Genomic DNA, 22,821 nt, shown 5'->3' with positions numbered 1-22,821 from the left:
TACTGGAACACACCATGTGACGCCCCATTGCTCACCAGTGTCCTTAATGTTCAACTACCAGCTGAGAACTGTGTTTGACTTGCTGTACCCAAGGAGATCAGAGAAGTGACAGAATGAAATCTAGGACAGATGGTCAGAAGGATGGGAACCTTGTAATTCAATGATATTCCATAGAGGAGAGGACGTTGGCTTGGAATTATCCATCTGGGGAAAAATGGAGCCCAGCTGTGCTGGTGGCTCAAACGGGGCAGTTTTCATACTCAGTGCAGACTTGGGATGAACTGGTCTGGAGGAGCACATGGACCAACTGGTCACTGAACCTCACCAATGTTGGGCTAGGGTGGGCTATCTCTCAGTATATCGAGCCAGTCCAGATGGGATCAGTGGTATGAATTGAGTCATATGTCTTTCAGCCAGGGTTGGCTCTACTCAGAGAGGAGACAGTAGCAGCATCACAGTACAACAACAGCCAATCAAAGAGGGACATACATGCAGAAGACTCAGGAGCTGCTAGAATCCCAGGAAACTGCAGTGAAAAAGGTTCCTGAGGCAAGGAGAGATGGAATTTGAGGAATCGCTATCCCCCTGACTGACCATGTCACTGTAATTACAAAAGGATTGTTTTCTTTGTCCATGTTTCTTTTTCTCGTATGTATTCCTGACAAAGTATATATGTTACCTCCAATGTTTGTATGACAGTTATAATTGTTGGATGTATATATACTGATAAGGAGAGTATGGAAATAGAAGGTGAGGTGTTATGTATATAGTTGTGTGTGTGTGTTGCCCCTTTAAGAGAGTGGGTCAGGTGAACTGGAGTCAGAAGCTCGAGGGCAGTCTAAGACTGACAGTGGAGATGAGAGGACACTCAATAAAATATTCCCTGTTCTAGTTTGCCCTCCGTCTTCCTTGTATTCTATTTAATGGTTCTAGTGAACCACAAATACAATGTTAATAATTGTTCTTTTTTTCTGTCAGAGGGTTTAGAGTGTTTGTCATTCCCTTCCTTAAAAGACAGTGGATGCAGACTTTTTAAGGTGGGGCAGATAGATTCTTGATTACAAAGGGGATGAAAAATTACCAGGGGTATGCAGCACGGTTAAAATTGATCAGCCATGATCTTATTGGTAGAACATGCTGGAAGGCCAGAGGGGTCTGCTGTTGTTCTTTGTTCATGTTTGAGGAAAGTATTTGACAGACTGTGTGATTGAAGTAGTTAATTAACCAAATTAGAATATGTTCAGTTATGGTGGTGCTTAGCCAATGTATGTTACCAAGATACAATCAGCCAAGGTCACATTAAATGCCAGAGCAGGCACAAGGGGCTGATTTGCCCACTCTTCTCCCAGCCCTTACGTACCATGTTGGATATAAATGCTTTAGAAAAGTGGAAGAGATTGAACTAGGTCTGGGCAAAGTACCCTCTTGGTTGAAACCGAAAGTCGGTAGTAATCCTGTAGTCAGTGTTTGGGAAAGAAGCCTCTGAGCTCTATGGCATTTGGTGGACCTGGATCAAAGCTGATGACGAAATCAAGATGGAATATTGCTCAGTGGCTTCACTACTGCGAATCATGCAAGAACATTTCTCCGAAGAAATGCTAGTTCAACAGGAAAATATTCAAAATTAGTACTGCAAGATGTGCCAAAGGATACATTTTCCATTTTGTAATTCCATAAGAATTGATAGGAGACAACTCTATTATGAATATTAAGTTGAGAGAGACAAACTGCTTCTCAAGGCTAACCGAACCCTTACGAAATCATGAAAGCTACCACATTTCTTAAAGTGTGGTGGTACAAATAAAAGTAATTAGGGATGGTGTGCATAGAATATGAGTGCAGTGCAGAAAGCCAAAGGGACAACAGCATATGGCACAGCTAATCTTCTTGTAGAAAACCAAATGTTTCCTGAATGTTTGTAAACATGGGATTTGTGAGAAATGATGTACATTGTTTCAAAGCACTGCATTTTAGCCTTAAGCTAAATGTGCAACAAATGTGACAAAGTAACCATTTTGCGGTGAACTGCTGTGGATAAGAATCTCTTCTATGTTGACTAACAGCTACAGCAATAGATGACAATCTAAGTATACAAAAAATAAAAAGTGCTGAGAATCTCAGCAGGTCTTGCAGTATCTGTGGAGAGAGACATAGATTTAATGTTTCAAGTCCATTTGGAAGTGCAAGTTTTATTGTTGACAAATGGTGGGGATGTAGAGAGGGAAGAAGAGGAGTAAGTGTTAATGGTAAGGGAGTGCTGATCATAATAGAGGAGTGATTAATGGATACAGAATAGGTATTAATGGTAGATGTGAATAATAGAAAATAAGTCACCTCTGCTGAGAACAAACCTGTGCAAACAAGCCACTGGAGTGATCAGCACAAAGGGTAATCCAAAGGAGGACAGTGTTCATGCTCAGAAGTTGATGAACTTGATGTTGAGTTCTGATGGTGTCTCAGAGGAAAATAAGATGCTGTTTCTCCAGGTTGTGTTGGTCTTTGGAGTGCCACATCAGGCCTAGGAAGAAATGGTAGCATGAAGACAACATGATTGGGTCATATTTATAGGCCAATGTGTTTTGCACAATGATTGCCCATTCCATGGAAGGGGAACTGCATAGTGAGCAGCAGATAGGGTCAATGAAATTGATATAAGTAGAAATAAATTGTTGCTTCACCTGGAAAAAGTGTTTGGGGCCTTGGACAATGAGGAAAGGGTAATTAAAGCATGATTAACAACAATTGAACAGGAAGGTATCAACGAGGTTGAAGAGGTGTTTGGAGTGATGGAAGAGTGGACTCAAGTGTCATAATGGGAATGGACCCTTCACAATGCTGACGAGGTAGGGGAAAGGCATGTTTGATTGTGGCACCCTTTGGAAAAGGATTATTCTTTGAATGCAAAGGCTGGTGGTGTGTAAAGTGAGGAGCAAGGGAATCCTCAAATTAATAAGCATGATACAGTGCACATGGAAATTTGGAATAAAAATAGTGAATGCTGAAGTAACTCAGTAGGTCTTGCAGCATCTGTGGAGAGAGACAGGTTGAATGTTCGTGTCCACATGTGGATCTTCGGAGCTGAAGATAGGGTTTACACTGTTGACAAAGGGTGAGGATGAACAAATGGATCAGATGGTGAGGGTGCACAGAGCAAAAGACAAAACGAGTGCTAACTGTGTTAAAGGAAAAATTGAGATGTAAATGTATAATATAGGTATGAATGGTAGATTTGAATAAGAGAAAAGAGGTCAGCTCTTCTGAGAGTGAAATGAACAAAACGTGTGTATGTATGTTTGTGTTTGGTTGGTGGGGGGAAAGAGGAAAAAACAAAGTGGAGGACACTGTTCATAGTCTGAAGTATTCAAGTACAATGATGAGTCTTGAAGTCTGTACAGTGCCTAAGCAGATGATGAGTTGTTCCACCTATTGCGTGAAGTGTTTTGGAACATTGCAGCAGGCCTTGGATGGATTGGTTGGCAAGGGAACAAGATGGTACATTAAAATGACAGGCAATGGTGAGGTTGAGATCATTCTCACAGACAGTAGCACTGGTACACAAAGTTAAAATGGTGGACTGCTAATGCTCTGAAGTTTTTACACTCACTGTTGATTCTTGAACGCTGTAGTGAGTAAGCAGAAAAAGCGAAAAGGAAGAATGGAGGGCAGAAATACAGGAACGAATCAGACAATGAGAAAGGCTCTTAACCACATGGGGAGTGATTCTTGGTTGAGAAATAAGGAATCTGTCAGAAACACGCTTATCGAAGTCCCATCATTCTCTGTCGTTGGAACATTTGCAACAGAGGTGGAGAAATGAGTAGAATGAAATTGAGTCCTTACCAGAAGCAGGATGTGAGGAAGTATAGTTGCGTTTAATTGGGAATTGATGGGTTTTTTATGGATATTTAGAAATGAAAGAGAGAGAAGTCAACTGTAGCCTGGGTGAAGTTATGGGAAGGATGAAAATTGAAGCAAAATTGATTAATCTTTCTGATTCTGGACGAGCAGGAAGTAGGATTGATAATTTCTTTGATGTACCAGAGAAAGAATTATAGAAGTGGGCAACGTTCCACTTGGCGAGACAAGCATAACTGGGACCAGGCAATTATCCATAAGTCACAGCTTTCACATGGGCAAAGTGAAATGAGTTTAAAGGAAATATTGTTCAAAATGAGAATGCACTCAACCAGATGAAGGAAGGCGACTGTGGATGCGAACTGTATAGACCTCTTTTTAAGGAAGAAGCAAAGAGCCTTCAGACCATCCTGGTGGTGGTTGGACTTGTAGTGGGATTGTATGTCCATGGCAAAGAGGAAAGCGGCTGGGGGCAGAAAACTGGAAATTGGAACCGATGGAACGTGTCAGTATCACAAGTGTAAATGGGAAGAGACTGGATGAGCAGAGAAAAAGTAGTGTCAAGATGGGAAAAAATGAATTCAGTCGGGCAAAACAGGTTATAAGTGTGCCATGGCAGTTTGTGGATTTTTGGAAGAAGTAGAAATGGTTTGTGTGGGGTTAGAGGTCTATGAGAAAATTATGGAGGTGAGATCTCCAGAGGAGATGAGGTTAATAACAGTCCTGGAAACAATAGCTTGATGTTCAGTAATTGGTCATTGTTCCGGAGGAGGATAGGAAGCAGTGCCTGAGAGTTGACATTCAGCCTCTACAAGACAATAACAGCACCATCCTGTCAGCTTTGATGACAAAGTCAGGGTTATAAGCATTGAAGCAGTCAGTTATCCTTGAGGTCAGTGCAATTAGTTTGGATGACTTGCATTGTGTTATACGGAAGAAAGTGATTCAAAATTTTAATTGCATCCAAATGCACAATGTGATTCCACTTGTATCAACAATCTGAGTTTTTAAGGTTACAAAGGTCAAACGATTTAACACCAATGTTGTAGCTATCAAGCAATCTTTTCAAGGTCAAGTATAAATTCAGGTTTAGCACAGTGTTAGAAATTTTAGGGGTTTATAATCAACCTGTTCTGAGATGTTGTGGAACTGGTGGGACTTGAGCCCAGACCTCCTGGCTCAGAGATAGGAATGCTACCATTGTAACACAGGAGAGTTTGTAAGATTATTAACAGTGTAGCAATATACCTTTGCTGGGTAGGTAGAAAGGCTTGCCTATGAATGCTAAAGGTAAAATCACTACATACCAGACATAAGGCTACTTTTCTCATTAAGAGAGACAGTGGCTTCACCTGAGGGTTACCATGTGTCAGATAAGAGAAGATGTTGAGATAAGAGTCATGTCAAATGACGTCATTAGATACAATATACAAACTCAAAAAAATCCAGACCATCATCTGCGTCCTTACGGAGGCATATGAGAGTGAAGATCTCACCCTGAACATCCACAAGATGAAGGTTCTCCACCAACTTGGCCTGGCATTGTGGACCAAACCCCTGGCCATCAAGGTCCACGGGGAGGCCTTGGAGAACAGTGGCCACTTCCAATACCTTGCGAGTGTCCTGTCGACCAGCAGTTATTGATGAAGAGATGCAGCATCATCTCTAGTGTGCTAGCACAGCCTTAGGCTGCCTGAGGAAAAAGATGTCCGAGGACAACAAGATCAGATTCAGCAGCAAGCTCATGGTATACAGAGCTGTCGTGATTTTGCCCACTCATATGGTTTTGAGATATGGGCTGTCTACAGGCAAGCCCCAAGTGGACTGAGGAAGCTCTTCAGTGACACCCACAAGACCTCTCTGGTGAAGTCCGACATCCCCACTCACACCTGGGAATCACTGGCCCAAGACTGTCCAAAGTGGAGGAAGAGCATCCAGGAAGGTGTCAAGCTCCTTGCAACTTGATGTCGGGAAAAAGCAGAAACCAGGAGAAAAAGGAGCGTGTTGCCACACCAATGCCCCATCCAACCCTTCCCATGACCACCTGACCCAAGTGTAACAGAGTCTATAGTCGCGTCGGATTTTCAGCCAACTGTGGACTCACCCTGAGAGTGGACAAGTGTCATCTTCATCTGTGAGGGTCTGCCAATGATGATGACGACAGCCTATATAATTATAACTTCCTCTACTAGTCCAGCTGTAAACACAATCAATAACTTTAAATTGTACATACTCAGTCTGTCACTGTCTCCCACACATTCACGGACGATTACACATGTTCACTGTCAATAATTCACTCACTTATTTGCACGCTCTTACACTAACACAGGAAGCAACTGTTGACAGTCAGGCCACGTCATGGAGTGGACCTTGGCTGTTGAGGACAAGAGAACGTTAGCCAGCTTGGAGCAAAGCACAGACCTCTGCTGTTGAGGGCAGAGCGTAGGAACCATTTGCAGCTAGGTTAATCTCATCAGATCAAACTCCAGTAATCTCCAGCATCTGCTATTTGCCAAGCTGTCACAACCATTGTAGCATCTCTCTAATATACTGGCTGGTCCCTTAGGAAGCTCTGACTCGCGTTACAGCATGCATTGGCAACTAATATTGAAAGGCTGCAGCAGAAACATTTTGAATGCCCAAGAACTGGACCAGACTGCATGTCAGGGCTGCCTACTTGCTGTTGTAGTCAGTCTCATTTAGCACTGACCCACAATTCAGGCAGTGTCTTTCCCTTGCATTGCCTGCTGTGCCAATCCTGTTAGTGCTTTGATGTTTCAGTGAGAGCCAAAGGCTACTGCTGTATTGAGGTGCTGTTTAGTGCAGACATACAGACTGCTTGAGAATCATTCTGGAGGTGATGGGTGGGAGGTATTCTTGATGAATGGCATACTGAGACACCAATCTAACACCTCACCTACAGTGTGTGTCAGCTGCTTCTGCAGCAAAAGCACAGGGTTGAGGGAGAACAAAATTCAGTGCAGTAGATCTCCACATGGGATGGATGGGTGTTTGGGGTAGTGTGAGGTAAAAGGAGACATGGAGTCCTTGGCAGGGAGCAGGGAGGTAATGAGTAACCAGGCAGGATCTGCCCACTGCAATCTGCATTTCTACTATCATTTGTTGTCCCTAGATGCAATCTGCAGCTAAAAAATAGCTGGTGCAGTGCCCAGGATGGGTGAAGTCAGTGTCACTTGAATGGACAAAAGTCTAGCATCCTCAATTGCTGGACCCTGTGACGTTGCTTCATGAATTTTCTCACACATCCATTTGCAAATCCCAGCCACAGTTAACTTGCAGTCGTTTCATTTCTCATTTGCTATTCATGCAGAGGGCAAGTTTATGACTGGTATCATACACATTGACTATGGACACCTCAATGATTTTGAAGTTAGCAAAAATGTCATTCCAAAAGACCATTGCAGGCTGAAGCTGAACCAGTGCAACCAGTGCAACTCCCAACGATGCAGTGGGAGCTACATAACTTTGCATTATCATTTGTCATGTAAGTTCAATGATAGTCTATACTGAATGAAGCGAGAAGCTGAAAGTTTGATGTGGATCTGGGAGAAGAAAGGTAATGGAGTGCTACAGGCTCTCTCTCCCTTTTCGATTACATGTAGCGGTATCTCAGCTAGCAGGACCAAGACCATCTTCACCAAGTTGCAGCACATAGTGAGCCTGAAGGGAATGAATGATGGAGGCATGTCCCTTGTTATCAGGGTAGGGCACCAATGACTCTTCTGGTATCTAAGAACCCCTTTTTCTCCTCCTGTTCCCAATGTATATCATTTCCAGTCCTAGTCCTGTGACCTCTTGCTGGTATGATGTTGGTCACTGTGGCTACCTACCTAAGAAGGTGAAGGCTGAAGAATCAGGGATGATAACAAGCCCAGGAACAGCAGCAGGTCAGCATGGAGGATGAGGAACATCCAGCTCAGTGAGAGGTCACAGTTGTAGGATATATGAGGTGCACAGAGGATCGGGGCTTTCAGTTCAAACTTCACTTCCTGAAGATGGACGGGTGTAAGTGTTGATCCAGATACTTCATGTCCCAGGACACTGTAGAAGAGCTTTGTTGGATTCTGGAGCAGCACCTGAGGGTTGCAGGAGGCCATTCTCTCCTGGTGGCTGGAAGGTGACTGCTACTCTGAACTCTATTACTGGCTCTTTCCAAAAACCATGGGTGACCTGTGTAGGATCTGTCAGTAGTGCTCTCAAAGAAGTATCAGAACACCAACCAATGTCAACCATGCATTTTGATCCCCCATGACGAGCTCAGTGTGTCAGCTTGGGCAACATTGGAGAATTCATCAACAGGAGGGGCTGCACTTGATAAATGATAAGGCTACCACTTCCTTGGAAGTGTGTGCCCACTACCCTGCAGCTGCCACAGCATGTACATCCTGGAGCACTCTCTTGTACCTGATGTGTTTAAGGTCCAGGACCTCATAAAGCTAGTTACTGGAATACAAGCACTACCCATTATGATCATGGCCCATGACACCATTGCACTGATGTGTAGTGCATATTTAATTTCATCTATGCCTCATCCAGGGTCTTCATGGAGCAGATGATAGAGCTGTTGAAGGTACAGCTCCACTGTTTGAACTGGCCTGGGAGGGCCCTCCAGTATGATTAAGACAGAGGTCCTGATGCGCTGTGTCTACAGAATTGGAACGAGCAATAAAGCAATGTGCTAGATGCTGAGGCAATGGGGGATGGGAGTCATCTTCTGAGGAGGAAGAGGATGAGCAGATTGTGGAGGCGGAAGCTGTCCTTGTCCATGACAGAGCTCAGCTCTGTTAGGCACTGCAAACTAGACAGAAGCTCATTAGCGAGGAGACAGGTCTGCAGATGCTGGAGATTGGAGTTGAGAGTATATTGCTGGAAAAGCACAGCAGATCAGGCAGCATCTAAGGAGCAGGAAAATCAATGTTTTGGACCGGAGCCCTTCATCAGGAATGATGAAGGGTTCAGGCCCAAAATGTCAATTTTCCTGCTCCTCAGATGCTGCCTGACCTGCTGTGCTTTTCCATCAACACACACACACAATCTCAGTGGCATCAGCTACCAACAGATGAGAGCTGGGTATAGCAGCCCACCAAGAAATGTGAAATATTCGCACACCATGAAATAGAAATCTGATTTGCATTGTCAGTATAACATCAGCTTTGATTGGTTTTATTTGCGTTCACTTTTATTGTCTGTATTTGTTCAATTGCTTGCCTGAATCTGATGCTTCCTTACTGGACAATGATAAACTGCAGTTTTATATTGGGCATTGGGGATAAGGTAGCACTGACTTAGTGTGGGTGTTCTGATGGAATGTAGCTACAGACAGATGAAGTGTGTGGTGTAGTGGCTAAAAAATGACTAGGGTGATAATATGAGATTGTATACATTGCGAAGTGTCAACCGTGCTGCTACATGGCTTTCTGGCTGCTGTGACATGATGTTATCAGTGAGGAGCAACAACAGTGCCAATGAGGAGTAGCAACAATTTTCCAGATACTCAGCTTTTCAAAGGTGGCATGGCTACGAGGTATGCTTGTCTTACTGCAGTTGAGAGTTCGCTGTTCTAGAATTGCATGTGGTAAAATGGAGCCAGTATCAGACTTGGCAGATGCCAGAGTGGGATAGTTTGGGAATTTACAGCAAGTAACCTCGCTAGACCTCATGGAGGAAATTTCTCCAAAACACGTGGAATTTGGATAAATTAAAAACCGTAAGATTCATACCCATGATCCTACATTCTGATAAAATTGTTGCGTGGTCTGCATTTTGATGCCTTTCTTGAAGTCATAAAATGCCATTGCATTGATCTAAATGGATCCCACGCTTATTTCTGGTCTAGTGCTTTCAATGTGTGGCTCTCTTCCCTGAGGGTGCCTTCACATGACAACGTAAGTCGCCCCCTACATAGAATCGTACATCACAGGAAAGGGCCCTTTGCCCACGATGTTGTGCCAAATATGACACCAAATTAAACTAATCCCTTCTGCCTACCCTTAGTCCATATCACTCCATTCCTTGCAGGTATGACTGTTCTTCTTGTTTGAGCCCACATAATGCATTTCAACCACAGAAGGATCACAATCAAATTTAATCGTTTTGCCAGCTCTACTTGCTCAGACCGTGTCCACAGTGAATTAACAATTTTTAAAGTTGCATCATAGAAAGCATCTTATCTCGTTGCATCACAGCTTGATGTTGCAACTGCTCTTTCCATTCAATAAGTACTGACAGTTGTGAACCCAGCCCAGTTTATCTTGCAAACCAACTTTCCTTACATTGACTCTCTGCTGCCTTGGGAAAACAGCTAACTATTCATAGACCCCTCCCACCCTGGTTATACTGTCATCCACCCTCATCTGTCAAGCGGAAGATAGAAAGGTTTGAAAACGCACACCAATAAATTTAAGTGCAGCTTCTTCCCTGCTTTCAGACTTTTGAACGGTTCTCTCGTATATTAAAGTTGATTTTTGTCTGCACCTTTTCTGTGGCTGTAGCACTATATTCAATATTCTGTTTTAATACTTTGATGCACTCGTGTAAGGTATGATTTGCCTGGATAGTATATAAAGCAAAACTTTTCACTGTCTCAGTACATGTGACAATGATAAATCAAATCAAAGTTTGAATGCTATCCTTACAAATAACTACTGTAGTTATGAGTAGGTCTGCAAGCATAATTTCACAAAATAGTTGACTACTGGAAAATGTTTTTTTTTCAATTGGGATTTGAATGTAAATTTGCATTTCCATTATACTTCCCTCCCCATAAACCTTAGAGAAAACCTGCAGTTCTTAAAGGAATTCCCCTCGGCTCGTGCACGTCAAAATGGACAGTTGATTACCTGAGTACGACTGGAGGAAGGCAGGAGGTCAAGGTTCATGTTGCATCAATACCACAGATGGATTTTATCAACAAAAATTTTATCTACAGGTACTAATATACTAGTGTGCTCATAGATTTTTTCTTTTGAATTTAAATTTATTTTCTATAGATTGCATTATTGTTAGTTTCAGAGCAATATTTAATGTAATGAAAATGTTCACAGAGTTACGTTTCTGCTCTGATTCAGTATCTAATTGTACTTGAGTGTTTGACACAAACAAACGCTAGATTATCAAGATTTTGAGTTCAAATTTAGGTAGCTTATACAGAACTTATACAAAGAACTGAGCATGATGCCACTTTGAATGATGAATTGTGGAGTTGCTCATTTTAAATCATGCTACTAAGAGCTTCCAGTAGAGAGAGAGGTGAGAAAATAAAATGGTTGGTCTTCCTGAGTTTTTCCTGTGACCACTTAGAGTTGTTTGGTGAGGCTCAATTGTAAAAGCTGCAGCACCAATGCTATCATACTTATTCTATGACCTATGCTATCCCAGCACCCTTTCCTTCCTTCCAATCGTTTTGGAAAGACACATATTCCTGAACATTTGGTTCCCAGCTTTGATGTCCTTTATAACCATGTCTGTCTAATGGCTATAAGATCTTGCCCATTAACCTGTATTTGTGCGTTAATTCATTTATTTTTATACCTGAATACTATAAGCATTCAAGTAAATGCCATTAAATTTGCTTTTTTTTAACTTTTTTTTTATTGACCTTATTTACTGCTCTTATCCAATGCTCATATGCTTTGTACCTTCCTTACAACTCTGGGTGTTATTGTCCACGTGCCTGTCCATGTAATTCTGCCATATCCTCTTGTTTCGTAAACCTAAATTTCCCCTCTTCCAAACTTACCCCCTTCCCCTATTAGTTCCAAGGTCTCAGTGGCCACAGCAGTGGTCTCACCTTGCTTCAAGTAAGGCCCATCTCACTAGAAAAATTCCTTTCCACACCAGTACTGGTGCCAGTGCCCCATGGAATGGAAGCCATTCTAGCTGCACCAAACTTTTAACTGTGAAAGGGTTCAGAAAAGATTTACAAGGATGTTGCCAAGGTTGGAGGGAGAGGCTGAACAGACTGGGGCTGTTTTCCGTGGAGCATCGGAGGCTATGGGGTGATCTTATAGAGGTTTATAAAGTTATGAGGGGCATGGGTAAATAGGCAAAGTCTTTTCCCTGGGGTCGGGGAGTCCAGAACTAGAGGGCATAGGTTTACGGTGAGAGGAGAAAGATATAAAAGACTTACGGGGCAACTTTTTCACGCAGAGGGTGGTACATATATGGAATGAGCTGCCAGAGGATGTGGTGGAGGCTGGTACAATGGCAACATTTAAGAGGCATTTGGATGGGTATATGAATAGGAAGGGTTTGGAGGGATATGGGCCAGGTGCTGGCAGGTGGGACTAGATTGGGTTAGGATATCTGGTCGGCATGGACGGGTTGGACTGAAGGGTCTGTTTCCAGGCTGTACATCTCTATGAGGCTGTACATCTCTATGACTCTATGTTTAACTCCTTAATTCCTTAATATTGGACTGTAGCATTTTCCCAATGACAGATGTTAAGCTGACTTACTTATAGTGTCCTGCCTTCTGTCTTCCTCCCTTTGTGAATAGAAGCATCACATTAATGGTTTTCCAACCTGCTGGAACTCTCCAGGAATCTAGTTCTGAAATATTTTGACCAATGCCTCCACTATCTCTGTAGCTACTTCCCTTTAAAAGTCTTGGATGCACGGTATCAGGTCCTGACAACGTGTCTGCATTTAGTGCCTTTAGTTTGTTCAATGTGTTGTCTTTCATGATAGAAGTTCCTAGAAGATCTTTCCTCCCAGGAGCTCCTTGTATCTATAACTTGATGATGATAATAACCTCCACTGCGATGACCAATGCAAAATATTATTTTAAATTATGTGTCATTCCCTAATCCCTGTTATCTGTTCACCAGTGTCATCATCACATTTAGTTTAATTACTCTCTTGTACATGTGCAGAAATTCTTGCTGTTTGGTTTTATATTTCTTACCAGTTTAGTTTTATAACCCATTTCCTTCCTGTTTATCAAGTTTTTAATCATCTAGTTCTAAAATCAATCCTAGTCCTCTGATTTACCACTAATTTTTGGTGCTTTGCATGCCTTCGGTTTTGCTTGAATATTCTCCTTGACTGCCTTTCTTAACCATCCTTCTCAATGATTCCTTTTTTTATACCAGAATAAATTTTTGCTGAGCATAATGAAGTATTTTCTCAAGTGTCTCATACTGGTTGTGCCCTGACATTCCCCTTGGACTATTTAATTAACTTACTTTAATCATCTCTTTCTTCATACCTATGTAATTGCCCTTATGTACATTAAGGACACTGGTTTCAGACCCAGTTTGCTCTCCCTCAAAGTAAATTTGAAATTCACAGCCATGTTGTGATCACTACCATCTAGAGAATCCTTCACTGTGAGATTTCTTCTTATTCCTATTTCATTGCGCATTATTAGATAGCTTATTCCTGGATTGGTCCTGCAGAGTACTGCTCCAAGAAACAATCCCTGATGTATTCGACAAATTTGCCTTCAAAATTACCCTTGTCTGTCTGATTTATCCAATCATTATGCAGATTAAAATAGCCCTTGACAGTTATAGTACCCTTCTTACACACCACATTATTTCCTGATTTATACCTTGTCCTACAGTGAGGCAATTCATAGGGAGCCTACAGAGGACTACCACCTGTGTCTACTTTCCCTCGCTATTACTTAATTCTATCCAAACAGATTGCACATCACAATCTGTTGTATTTACTTCATGAATCACTATGACACTGACTATTCACGAAGCTACCTCACCTTTTTCCTTTTGCCTATTCTTATGGAATTTAAATACACTTGAATGCTGAGTTCCCAGTCTTGGCGACCCTGCAACCATGTCTCCATACGAGTTATCAAGTCATATTCATTTAATTCTGCAATTAGAAATGACTGTTTGTGCCATCAACTGTTCTGTCTTGGTAGAAAAGCCATGTAAAGAACCTTAACCTTTGACAGTTTGCCATTATTACTTACTCTCGCTCCAATTTCTGCTGCACTCTTGTATATGTATTTTGTACCTGATTCTATTGTAGTTTGATTATTAAGTTATTCACTACCCTCATCTCTCTCATTTCTTTTTGGTCCTTCAAGCTTCCCTTTACTATGAGCTGAAAATGTGTTGCTGGAAAAGCGCAGCAGGTCAGGCAGCATCCAAGGAGCAGGAGAATCGACATTTTGGGCATGAGCCTTTCTTCAGGAAGAAGAATTCCTGAAGAAGGGCTCATGCCTGAAACATCGATTCTCCTGCTCCTTGGATGCTGCCTGACCTGCTGCGCTTTTCCAGCAACACATTTTCAGCTCATAATAAAGGGTTGCCCATCTAAGACTAAGATAAGGAGATTTTTTGCAAGTGGTGAGACTATTTGGAACGCTGTTCCTCCAATACCGGTTGGAGCTGAGTCCTTGAGTATTTTTAAGGCAAAGAAAGATCCTTTTTAAGCAGTTGAAAGATTATCGGGTAGGTAGATATGTGGAGTAAACTGATCAGCCATGATCTTATTGAATGGTGGAGTCGGCTTGAGGGCCTAGCGGCCTGCTCCTGCTCTTCCTGCACTTGTTGGCATATACTGAGGTGAGAGGGAGTCAGTGAGTATCCTGCCTTAGTATTGGTAACTGCAACTGCTGCAGCAGGGTTCAGCCTCATGGCTGCTGTGTGGAACAGGATTTGGGCAGTGAAGGTGCATAATTAGATTTAAAAGCTGTTGAACAAGCATATGAGAAATTAAAGCTGTATTGTTAAAACAATTAAGAGCTTAAATTAGAAGTGCAGTTTTTTTTCCTTGTATATGGCAAAAAATGAATTACAAGGATGTTGCCAGGATTGGAGGGTTTGAGGCTGAATTGGGCTATTTTCCCTGGAGCATCAGGGGCTGCAGGGTGACCTTATGGTGGTTTATAAAATTATGAATAGGGTAAATAGACAAAGTCTTTTCCCTGGAGTGAAAGAATCCAAAACTAGAGGGCATAGGTTTAAGGTGAGAGGGGAACGATTCAAAAGGGACTTAAGGGGCAACTTTTTCAGCAAGAGGGTGGTGTTTGTGTGTGTGTTTGGAATGATCTGCCAGAGGAAGTGATTGAGACTGGTACAATTTCAAAATTTAAAAGGCATCTGGATGGGTGTATGAATTGGAAGGTTTTGGAGGGATATGGGCCAAGTGTTGTGAAATAGGACTAGATTTATTTTGGATATCTGGTCAATGTGGATGCGTTGGACCGTAGGGTCTGTTTCCATGTTGTCCATCTCCATGACTGTAAGGCCTTAGACTTGCCTTATCTAGAATATCCTATTCTAATTTATTTCTCTCAAGTGATGACTGAAGTTAAGGCTCAAGAAATGATTCAGAGGACCATTCAATGTGACATACCATTTGAAGGCTTGTAGTTGTCAAGCAGGGCTATAGAACTAGGACTTTTTAAATTGAAAATATAGACTTGTAAGGAATATTATTGAAGTTTTTAAAACCGTAAAAGGATTAGATGCTGTCCATACGGATAGACTATTTGAGCTAATAAGGGAAAGAAGAACTAATAGGATATCAGTACAAATTGCAAAGCAGAGACAGGTGTGGACAACCTCTGGAATATCCTGATACCACTGGTTGACTGCAAGCTTTCACACAATTGAACAAGTTCCTGTGAGTGATGAGCATCTTGATTATTTGCAAACAAGTAAGGTAATGGATGTTTGTGATGCCAGTTGCCATGAATAATTGCCTAGAGCTAACTTGATCATCTTCATTTCGCTCCGTCAAGGTGGGATAAATTCATTAGATCAACTGGTCTTTTGCTGTGACTTTATGTATGTTGATATGTTCTTATTCTTTTGGTTATTCAGAGATCAAATATTACTAGACATGACTTAGTTAAATGATGTTTTCGTTGTTTGTGGCTTCAGATTGTAGGTTAATTGCTTTTGATTCTTGTTTGCAGAACTTTACCATTTGATGTTTTTGTGAAGCGAGCAGCAGAGTCAGTCCACACAGAATACTTCTTATCTGAGGTATTAATCCAACCAATCCTAATCCTGCACTAAAATAAAAATAGAAAATTTAGGAGAAACTCAGCATCTCTAGTAGCATCATGGAGAGAGAAAAACAGTTAATTTTTCCAATCCGGTATGACTTCTTTGGAACCAAGGTTGGTTATGGCAAGTTTATTTCAGGTGGGTTAAAGCTAATTCAAATTGTTGCCAAATGATGAGGAAGTTACATAGAAACATAACATTGAAGCAGGAGGAGGTCATTTGGACCTTCAAGCCTGCTCCGCCATTCATCATGGTCATGGCTGATCGTCCTACTCAGTACGGCATCATAAGTAGCCTAATCCTGCTTTCTCCCCATAACCTTTGATCCCATTCGCCCCAGTGCTATATGTAGCCGCATCTCGAATGCATTCAATGATTTGGTCAACTTCTTCGTGTGGTAATGAATTCCGTAGGCTCTCAACTCTTTGGGTGAAGAAATGTCTCCTCATCTCTGTCCGAAATGGTCTACCCCAAATCCTCAGACTGTGACCTCTTGTTCTGGACACACCCACCATTGGGAACATCTTCCCTGCATCTATCCTGTCTATTCTTGTTAGAATTTTGTAAGTCTCTTTGAGATCCCCCTCATTCATCTGAACTCCAGCAAAAACAATTCTAACCTAGTCAATCTCTCCTCATACATCAGTTCCACCATACCCAGAATTGGAGTCAAAAAGTGTTGTGCTGGAAAAGCACAGTCAGTCAGGCAGCGTCTGAGGAACAGGAGAGTTGATGGTTCAAGCATAAGCTCTTCATTAGGAATGTGGAAGAGCTTATTTTCAAAACGTCCACTCCTGCTCCTGGGATGATGCCTGAACGGCTGTACTTTTCCAGCACCACATTTTTTGACACTGATCTCCAGCACTCACTTTCTCCCACCATACCCAGAATCAGCCTGGTAAACCTTCGCTGCACTCTTGCTCTCGAAAGAGTATCCTTCCTTCGAAAAGGAGACCAAAACTGCACATACTATGGTAGGTGTGGCCTCACCAAGGCCCTGTATGACTGCTACAATGCACCCCTGCTCCCATATTAATGGTAACAAAACCATTTCTAAATTTTAACTCTGGCTACAGCAACTTTGCAAGTTATACCATGCCTAGAGAAATGTAAAATATTTCAACTGTTTGGTATTGAAAATAACTAATTACATTGGACCATAGAATCGCTACAGTGCAGGTAGAAGCCATTCGGCCTTTTGAGACTGCACTGACACTTGGAAGGGTATCCCACCCAAGCCCATCCAATCCCATAACCCCACATTTACCATGGCTAACTCTCCTAGCCTGCATGTCCCTGGATACTATGGGTCAATTTAGCACGGCCAATCCACCTAACCTGCACATCTTTGGACTATGTGAGGAAACTGGAAACTCAACAGAAACCCATGTGGACATGGGTGGAGCATATAATCTCCTCATAGACAGATGCCCAAGGCAGAAGTTGAAATCAAGTCTCAGAAACTGTGAGGCAGCAGTGCTGTGTGTAGGAATATTTTCGATTCACATTGGCAAAGTGAAAAACAATATCAAAAGTAGGAAATTCTATCTGCCAAGACTTGAAAGATTAACGGAGCAGTGAGGTACATACTCTGTTTGAATATATATATATATAAACAATACAGTTGTGATTGAATCACGGTTAATAAAGCCATAAGGTACATATTAATGAAGAAAAAATTGGATATGTAGAAGATCTGGATGATTAAATTTTTTTTCACAAATTCATGGAGGGGCATATAGTGTTCACTGTTAGTTTAGGTACACAGGAATGAACATTGGAGTCAGGCATATTTGCTTCAGTATGGATAGGGTGAAGAGCGACTTTATATATACTGATAGTATATGCACCTCTGCTCTATATCTGTACTTCATTGATGTCAAAAGGAGGTACAAAGTCCTCAATGGGATAGAAATAAGTTGTGGCAAAATTTTGGCAGGTGAAGTTAAATGTGGGAACTTGTCTACTTTGGCAGGCAACATTTTTAAAAATGATTTAAATGGAGAATTACTGCAGAAATGGAGGCTCAGAGGAATCTGGGTGTCCTGGTACATGTGTCTCAAAATTGTTTACTGCAAGGGAAATGAATATAACATCTGAGAAATTTTACTGCTGATGTACAAGACCTTGGTGAGACCATCTGGATTACTGTGTTCAATTCTGGTTGTCTTATTTTGAAAAAAGGATATTGCTATTGCCAGAAGTAGTTCAGAGAAGGTTCATTTGAATCGTTCCTGGGATGAAAGAGACCTATATGTGAAGAAAGTTTGAACATGTTGAGTCTTTACCTTTTTGAATTTAGAAGAGTATGAGCTGATCTTATTAAAACATGTAAGATCCTGAAGGGACTTCACAGGGCAGATTCTGAGAGGATATTCCCCTTGTCAGAGTGATTGTAACTAGGGGATAGTGTTTAAGGAAAGGAGATTTTTCATTTATGATGTCATCATTCTGTGGATTTCTTTTTCCCCAGAATACACAAGATGCTGGATCATTGAATTTATTCAAGGCTGAATTGGATTTTTGTTAGGGAAGGGAGTCGAGGGTTATGGCGATTAGACAGGAGAGAGGAGTTAAGAGCACAACTAGATTTAGGTGGGACAGACGCAAAAGAGCCAAATGACATAATTCTATTCTCACATCCTGTGTTCCTATGATATGTTGTGGTGAGTAGGTCTTAATATGTTGTCTCAGAGTTTTTTTAGCAAATGTATTTATCTAAAAGGACAAGAACTTAGCTCACACCTCTTCCACACTACAAACTTCTATGATTGAAATTGTTATCTACCGTGTCTCCAAATCTTCATCTGTTCTTGTTCCCCTCCTGAAAATACATGCTGAAATATTAATGATGAATGGGGCAGGAAGCCATTACCTGGACAGCGATTATTACTGGGCAATCCAACTTTACCGGTCCATCAGAACCAAACACAAATGCCCTTTCAGCAACAATTTTTGTGTTTGTTGTTTCTCTAGCCAAAGTCCAAAAGATAAACCAGTTGAATAGAATCACTATTGAAATGCTAGTTAAGGTTTGTTAGAATGGGCACTTTAATCTACATGACTCACCATGTGCTGTTATTCTCTGAGCCACAGGAGAACTCTTAAAATTTCCAATTGAAAGATATCAAAATTACAAAGACAATACAACTATGAATGACCTTTGCTGCAGATTATATGCTAAAATTATTTAAGTCCTTGAACTTGATCAAAATAATTTTTTATGCAAGTACAAAAGCAATCAGTTTGACTTTTCAAAATATGCCACAAAGAGAAAAATTGCTATTGTCTTATCTTACAGAATTTTTATGGCTTTTGTAGTAATTTGTATGACCGTGCTTATCTACATAATTCATTTGGTTTAGTGCTTCAACAGACCTGGTTGAAGTTGAAACACATTTGGCTTAACCTCTTCAGGGATTTGTTTTACACCCATTTGCCTCAAAAATAAGCCTGTGAATTGTCTAATGTTTCTTTGAGAACTCTGCAGGGAGCAATCAATGAAAAGTCAAGACTGTAGATGAGTTTATTCCAGAACTTTTATTGACATTTGGTTGCATGAAAGTTTAACGACTCCTGTAACTTGCATAGATTTATGAGTTGAATGCTCTTATGACTAATTTAATGATTATTTCTCATGCAGGATGAAAAATATTATTTAAGGTCATTAGGAGTTGACCCACGGAAGGTGAGTGAACAAACAGTGAAGTGTTTCACAATGTGCAGCTCCCAAACCACTACCTATGCTTATTCTATTTCTAGTTTTCTCTTTTGCTGTAATGAAGTCATGTTAGGCTTCACTTAGTAGGCTCTGGTATCTATTAATATTTCACAAATGCTCATGCTGTCAGCTGACACATCTGGTGCTTTGTCTCTTAACAGCAGTACCATCAGGTCTGATCCCATCCTTGCTGACTTTCATCCATGGAGAATATCAAATTGATATCATTGTATAGTGTGCAGTGCTTACTTTATCCACTTGTGTAATCCACACTGTCTATGAGCCATTTGCCATATAAGCCAGGACTACAGCCTGCGATCTTCTTAATCAGTATATTCATTGAGTAGGCAGGACAACCTCAACAAAATAACTGCTGGTAGTCAAATATTACTTAGGCTATTCAGTTTTGACCACATCCTGTCAAATAGATCGTTGTACAGTTATTTGTAGTAAACCTTCTGCAGTCTGCAGATAATTAACATTCCTTTGAATCCAGATCAAATGCAGTAATCAGATTATACAATTAGCAAGATGTCAGGTGTCACAGATAATTAATCTGCTGTTATTAAAAAATGCATGAACACAAAGGAAATACAGAAATACGGACTTCAGGTCTCACGTTTATTATTAATAATATGCTTCACAACAGGGAACTTTGTAATTATATGACATTTGACAGCAACAGATTCATCACAAATTCTAGTTTATTGCAAAACTTTAATATGCTATATATTAGCAAAGCAACTTGAATTGATATTTTAAAAAATTACTTGTAAAATGATATATATGAAACTTTAAGAATTATAAAGGATGCAATGACCAGAATGTTAGAGCCCTCACTGATACTTCATTTTTGAAAATTATTTAATTAATTTTGATTTGAAGCTGTGAACTGAGAAATGTGAACTGAAAATGACCTTTGAACTGTGGGTAACAGCTTGTGTTAAAAGGCAAACAGACCAAACATGCTTTGATTTATTCGTGAGGGCAGACCTGGAAGTTAAATGCGCGTTGGTTCCCGATTAAAAGATTCTGAGACACTTTGTCGCAAGGGAAGAGCATTCTGTTTAAACAGGTAGCAGAAGCTGGCTATTAAAATATCAGTACCTGGAATTTGATAGTAGCAAGTCTAGAAAACATTTTATGCTCAAGCAGATGACAGATGTTGAATGGTAGGAACAAATTATTGCAGATGTTGGAAGTTGTACTGAAAACAACAAATGCTGGAGATTACAGCAGCTCATAGAGCATCCGTGGAGAGAGCGCAAGCTAATGTTTCGAGTGTAGATGACTGTTCATCAGAGCTGAAGTGAAGTGTGGAGGGAGCAGCACTGGATCTAGGGGAGGAGACAGTCTGTCAACAAGTGGTCAGTGTTAGAATTGGGTTTTGGACGGTTTCTCAGTGGAAAAAGGAACCTGACTGTTGATACCACAGCATGAACATTTGAAAGCTCCTTGTCTACTCTCCCATTACAGTTCTTGGAAGTTCTGAGAAGATAAAACTAATTTGTAACTATTGCCGCCTTTATCTGAGTGAACTGTAAAGGTGACCCTGATCAACATCTTCAGAAAATCAACCAAGAAACCATTATCTATGCCTGTGGGACAACACTTCATGAAAACCACTTAAGTAATCTGGCCAGCTTCGTTATTTTCTTTTAGATATCTCTTAATTGTGTTTATTTGTTTGCTTATCTATCTTTTGTGTGAATGGGGCTGTAAACAAAGGCTGTTAGGTTTAAAGAATATGCCAGTTAGATTACTTTGTTGTTTAAGAACAACAAGTTCTTAAATTAAGGAATTGTTAATAAATTACTCAGTCTTTTATTTAAGATAGAAACAGGACTCTGAAATTGATTATTCAGACACTCTGGGTTTGGTTGTACAGAAGTCTAGTTTGGAAACATTGGGGTTAATTTTAAAGGTTTTTGAAGATCTTAATTTTATTGCATTGCAAATACAGAGGTAGGAATGATGATTTGGTTTGGATGTCTCTGTCACAACAAGAAAAATGAAGTCAATTTTACATGTGGCTCAATAAAGATTGAAGTCTAATGAATTGAAATATATACTAGTGTGGAAATCACAGCAGGTCAGGCAGCATCCATGGAGAGAGAGCAAGCTGATGTTGTGAGGAATTCATAAACAAGGATTCAAGTTTTAAATTGAGATGTTGCTTAACTCCAGATCAGAGAGCACAGGGGAATATAAGATGAACCTGATTTACTATGAGATGGATGATAGACGAAGTTATGGATGATGTCAGATTTATGAACGGAATGTTGGAGGCCAGCCAAGATGAATGAAACCTGCTCATAACGAAAATATAAATCAGGTTTCAGCAGCAAATGAGTTGAGACAGGGATAGAAAGTCACAGAGGCGGATACAGGATTTGCACCTTTTGTCTTTCTGATTGTTGTGACAATGTGGTTGTGCGGCATTGGAGGTGGGGGGGCGAGTGGAGTGAGATTAGGTGGTCAGGGCCAGGTTGTGTTCAGGCCCAGGGGTTGAATGTGTCAGGGATTGAGGAATGTCAGGGATGGGGTGTTGTGTAGTTCATGGGAGCGGGTGTCATTTGTGAGTTGAGTATTCAGTTTCATGGTTGCCCAAGAGTTACAGTGAGTTTGTAACCCTCTAATCTTTCCTGAATATCTATCAAGCTGAAGTGAGTTGGAACCCTCCAAACTCTTGGAGCCTAAGGGACATTTTCAGAGGATTCCACATGCAGGTGAAGCACCTATCAGAAGTTTCAGTTTCCCAGGTATTTCCCACAGAATCAGCCTCGAAGGGGATTCTGCATGATCCTGATGCACAACTCCAGTCTGTGCTGTTCCACTTACATGTAAACCTGTCTGTGTGTCTATTACAGTTAAACAATTAAACACTCAAATGTATTGGTTAGTAAATAATTTTTAAAACACTTGCTGCAGTCAAACCCATTAAAGGATGGGCAATAAATGTTAGGCTAGTCAGAAATACCCTCCTTCAATGAACAAATAAATAAAAATTGAAAAGTGGACAAAGCAGGCAGCCATTGTATCATTTCACACCTTGCTGTAGCAAATGTGTTTCATAATTTTGCCCAGATTGTCAGGTGTATGAAGTAAAAATAATGACTGCAGATGCTGGAAACCCAATTCTGGATTAGTGGTGCTGGAAGAGCACAGCAGTTCAGGCAGCATCCAAAGCGCAGTGAAATCGACGTTTTGGGCAAAAGCCCTTCATCAGGAATATAGGCA

General features: G+C 41.0%; 1 protein-coding gene across 2 annotated transcripts in view; it reads left to right on the top strand.

Annotated features, from left to right (window-relative positions):
* Positions 1 to 22,821, top strand: part of tyw5 (tRNA-yW synthesizing protein 5) — a 69,515-nt gene that overhangs the window by 23,223 nt on the left and 23,471 nt on the right. For both annotated transcript variants that reach the window (XM_060827426.1, XM_060827425.1), the window contains exons 2-4: positions 10,650 to 10,804; positions 15,767 to 15,836; positions 19,504 to 19,548. In XM_060827426.1, the coding sequence (XP_060683409.1) occupies positions 10,773 to 10,804; positions 15,767 to 15,836; positions 19,504 to 19,548 (147 nt within the window). In that variant the 5' untranslated portion in view covers positions 10,650 to 10,772. The remainder of the gene's footprint in view (positions 1 to 10,649; positions 10,805 to 15,766; positions 15,837 to 19,503; positions 19,549 to 22,821) is intronic.

Source organism: Hemiscyllium ocellatum, chromosome 7 (assembly GCF_020745735.1).
Source record: "Hemiscyllium ocellatum isolate sHemOce1 chromosome 7, sHemOce1.pat.X.cur, whole genome shotgun sequence".
Lineage (NCBI taxonomy): Eukaryota > Metazoa > Chordata > Chondrichthyes > Orectolobiformes > Hemiscylliidae > Hemiscyllium > Hemiscyllium ocellatum.
Note: the sequence above shows the minus strand (reverse complement) of the source record. Positions and strands in the feature narration are given on the sequence as shown.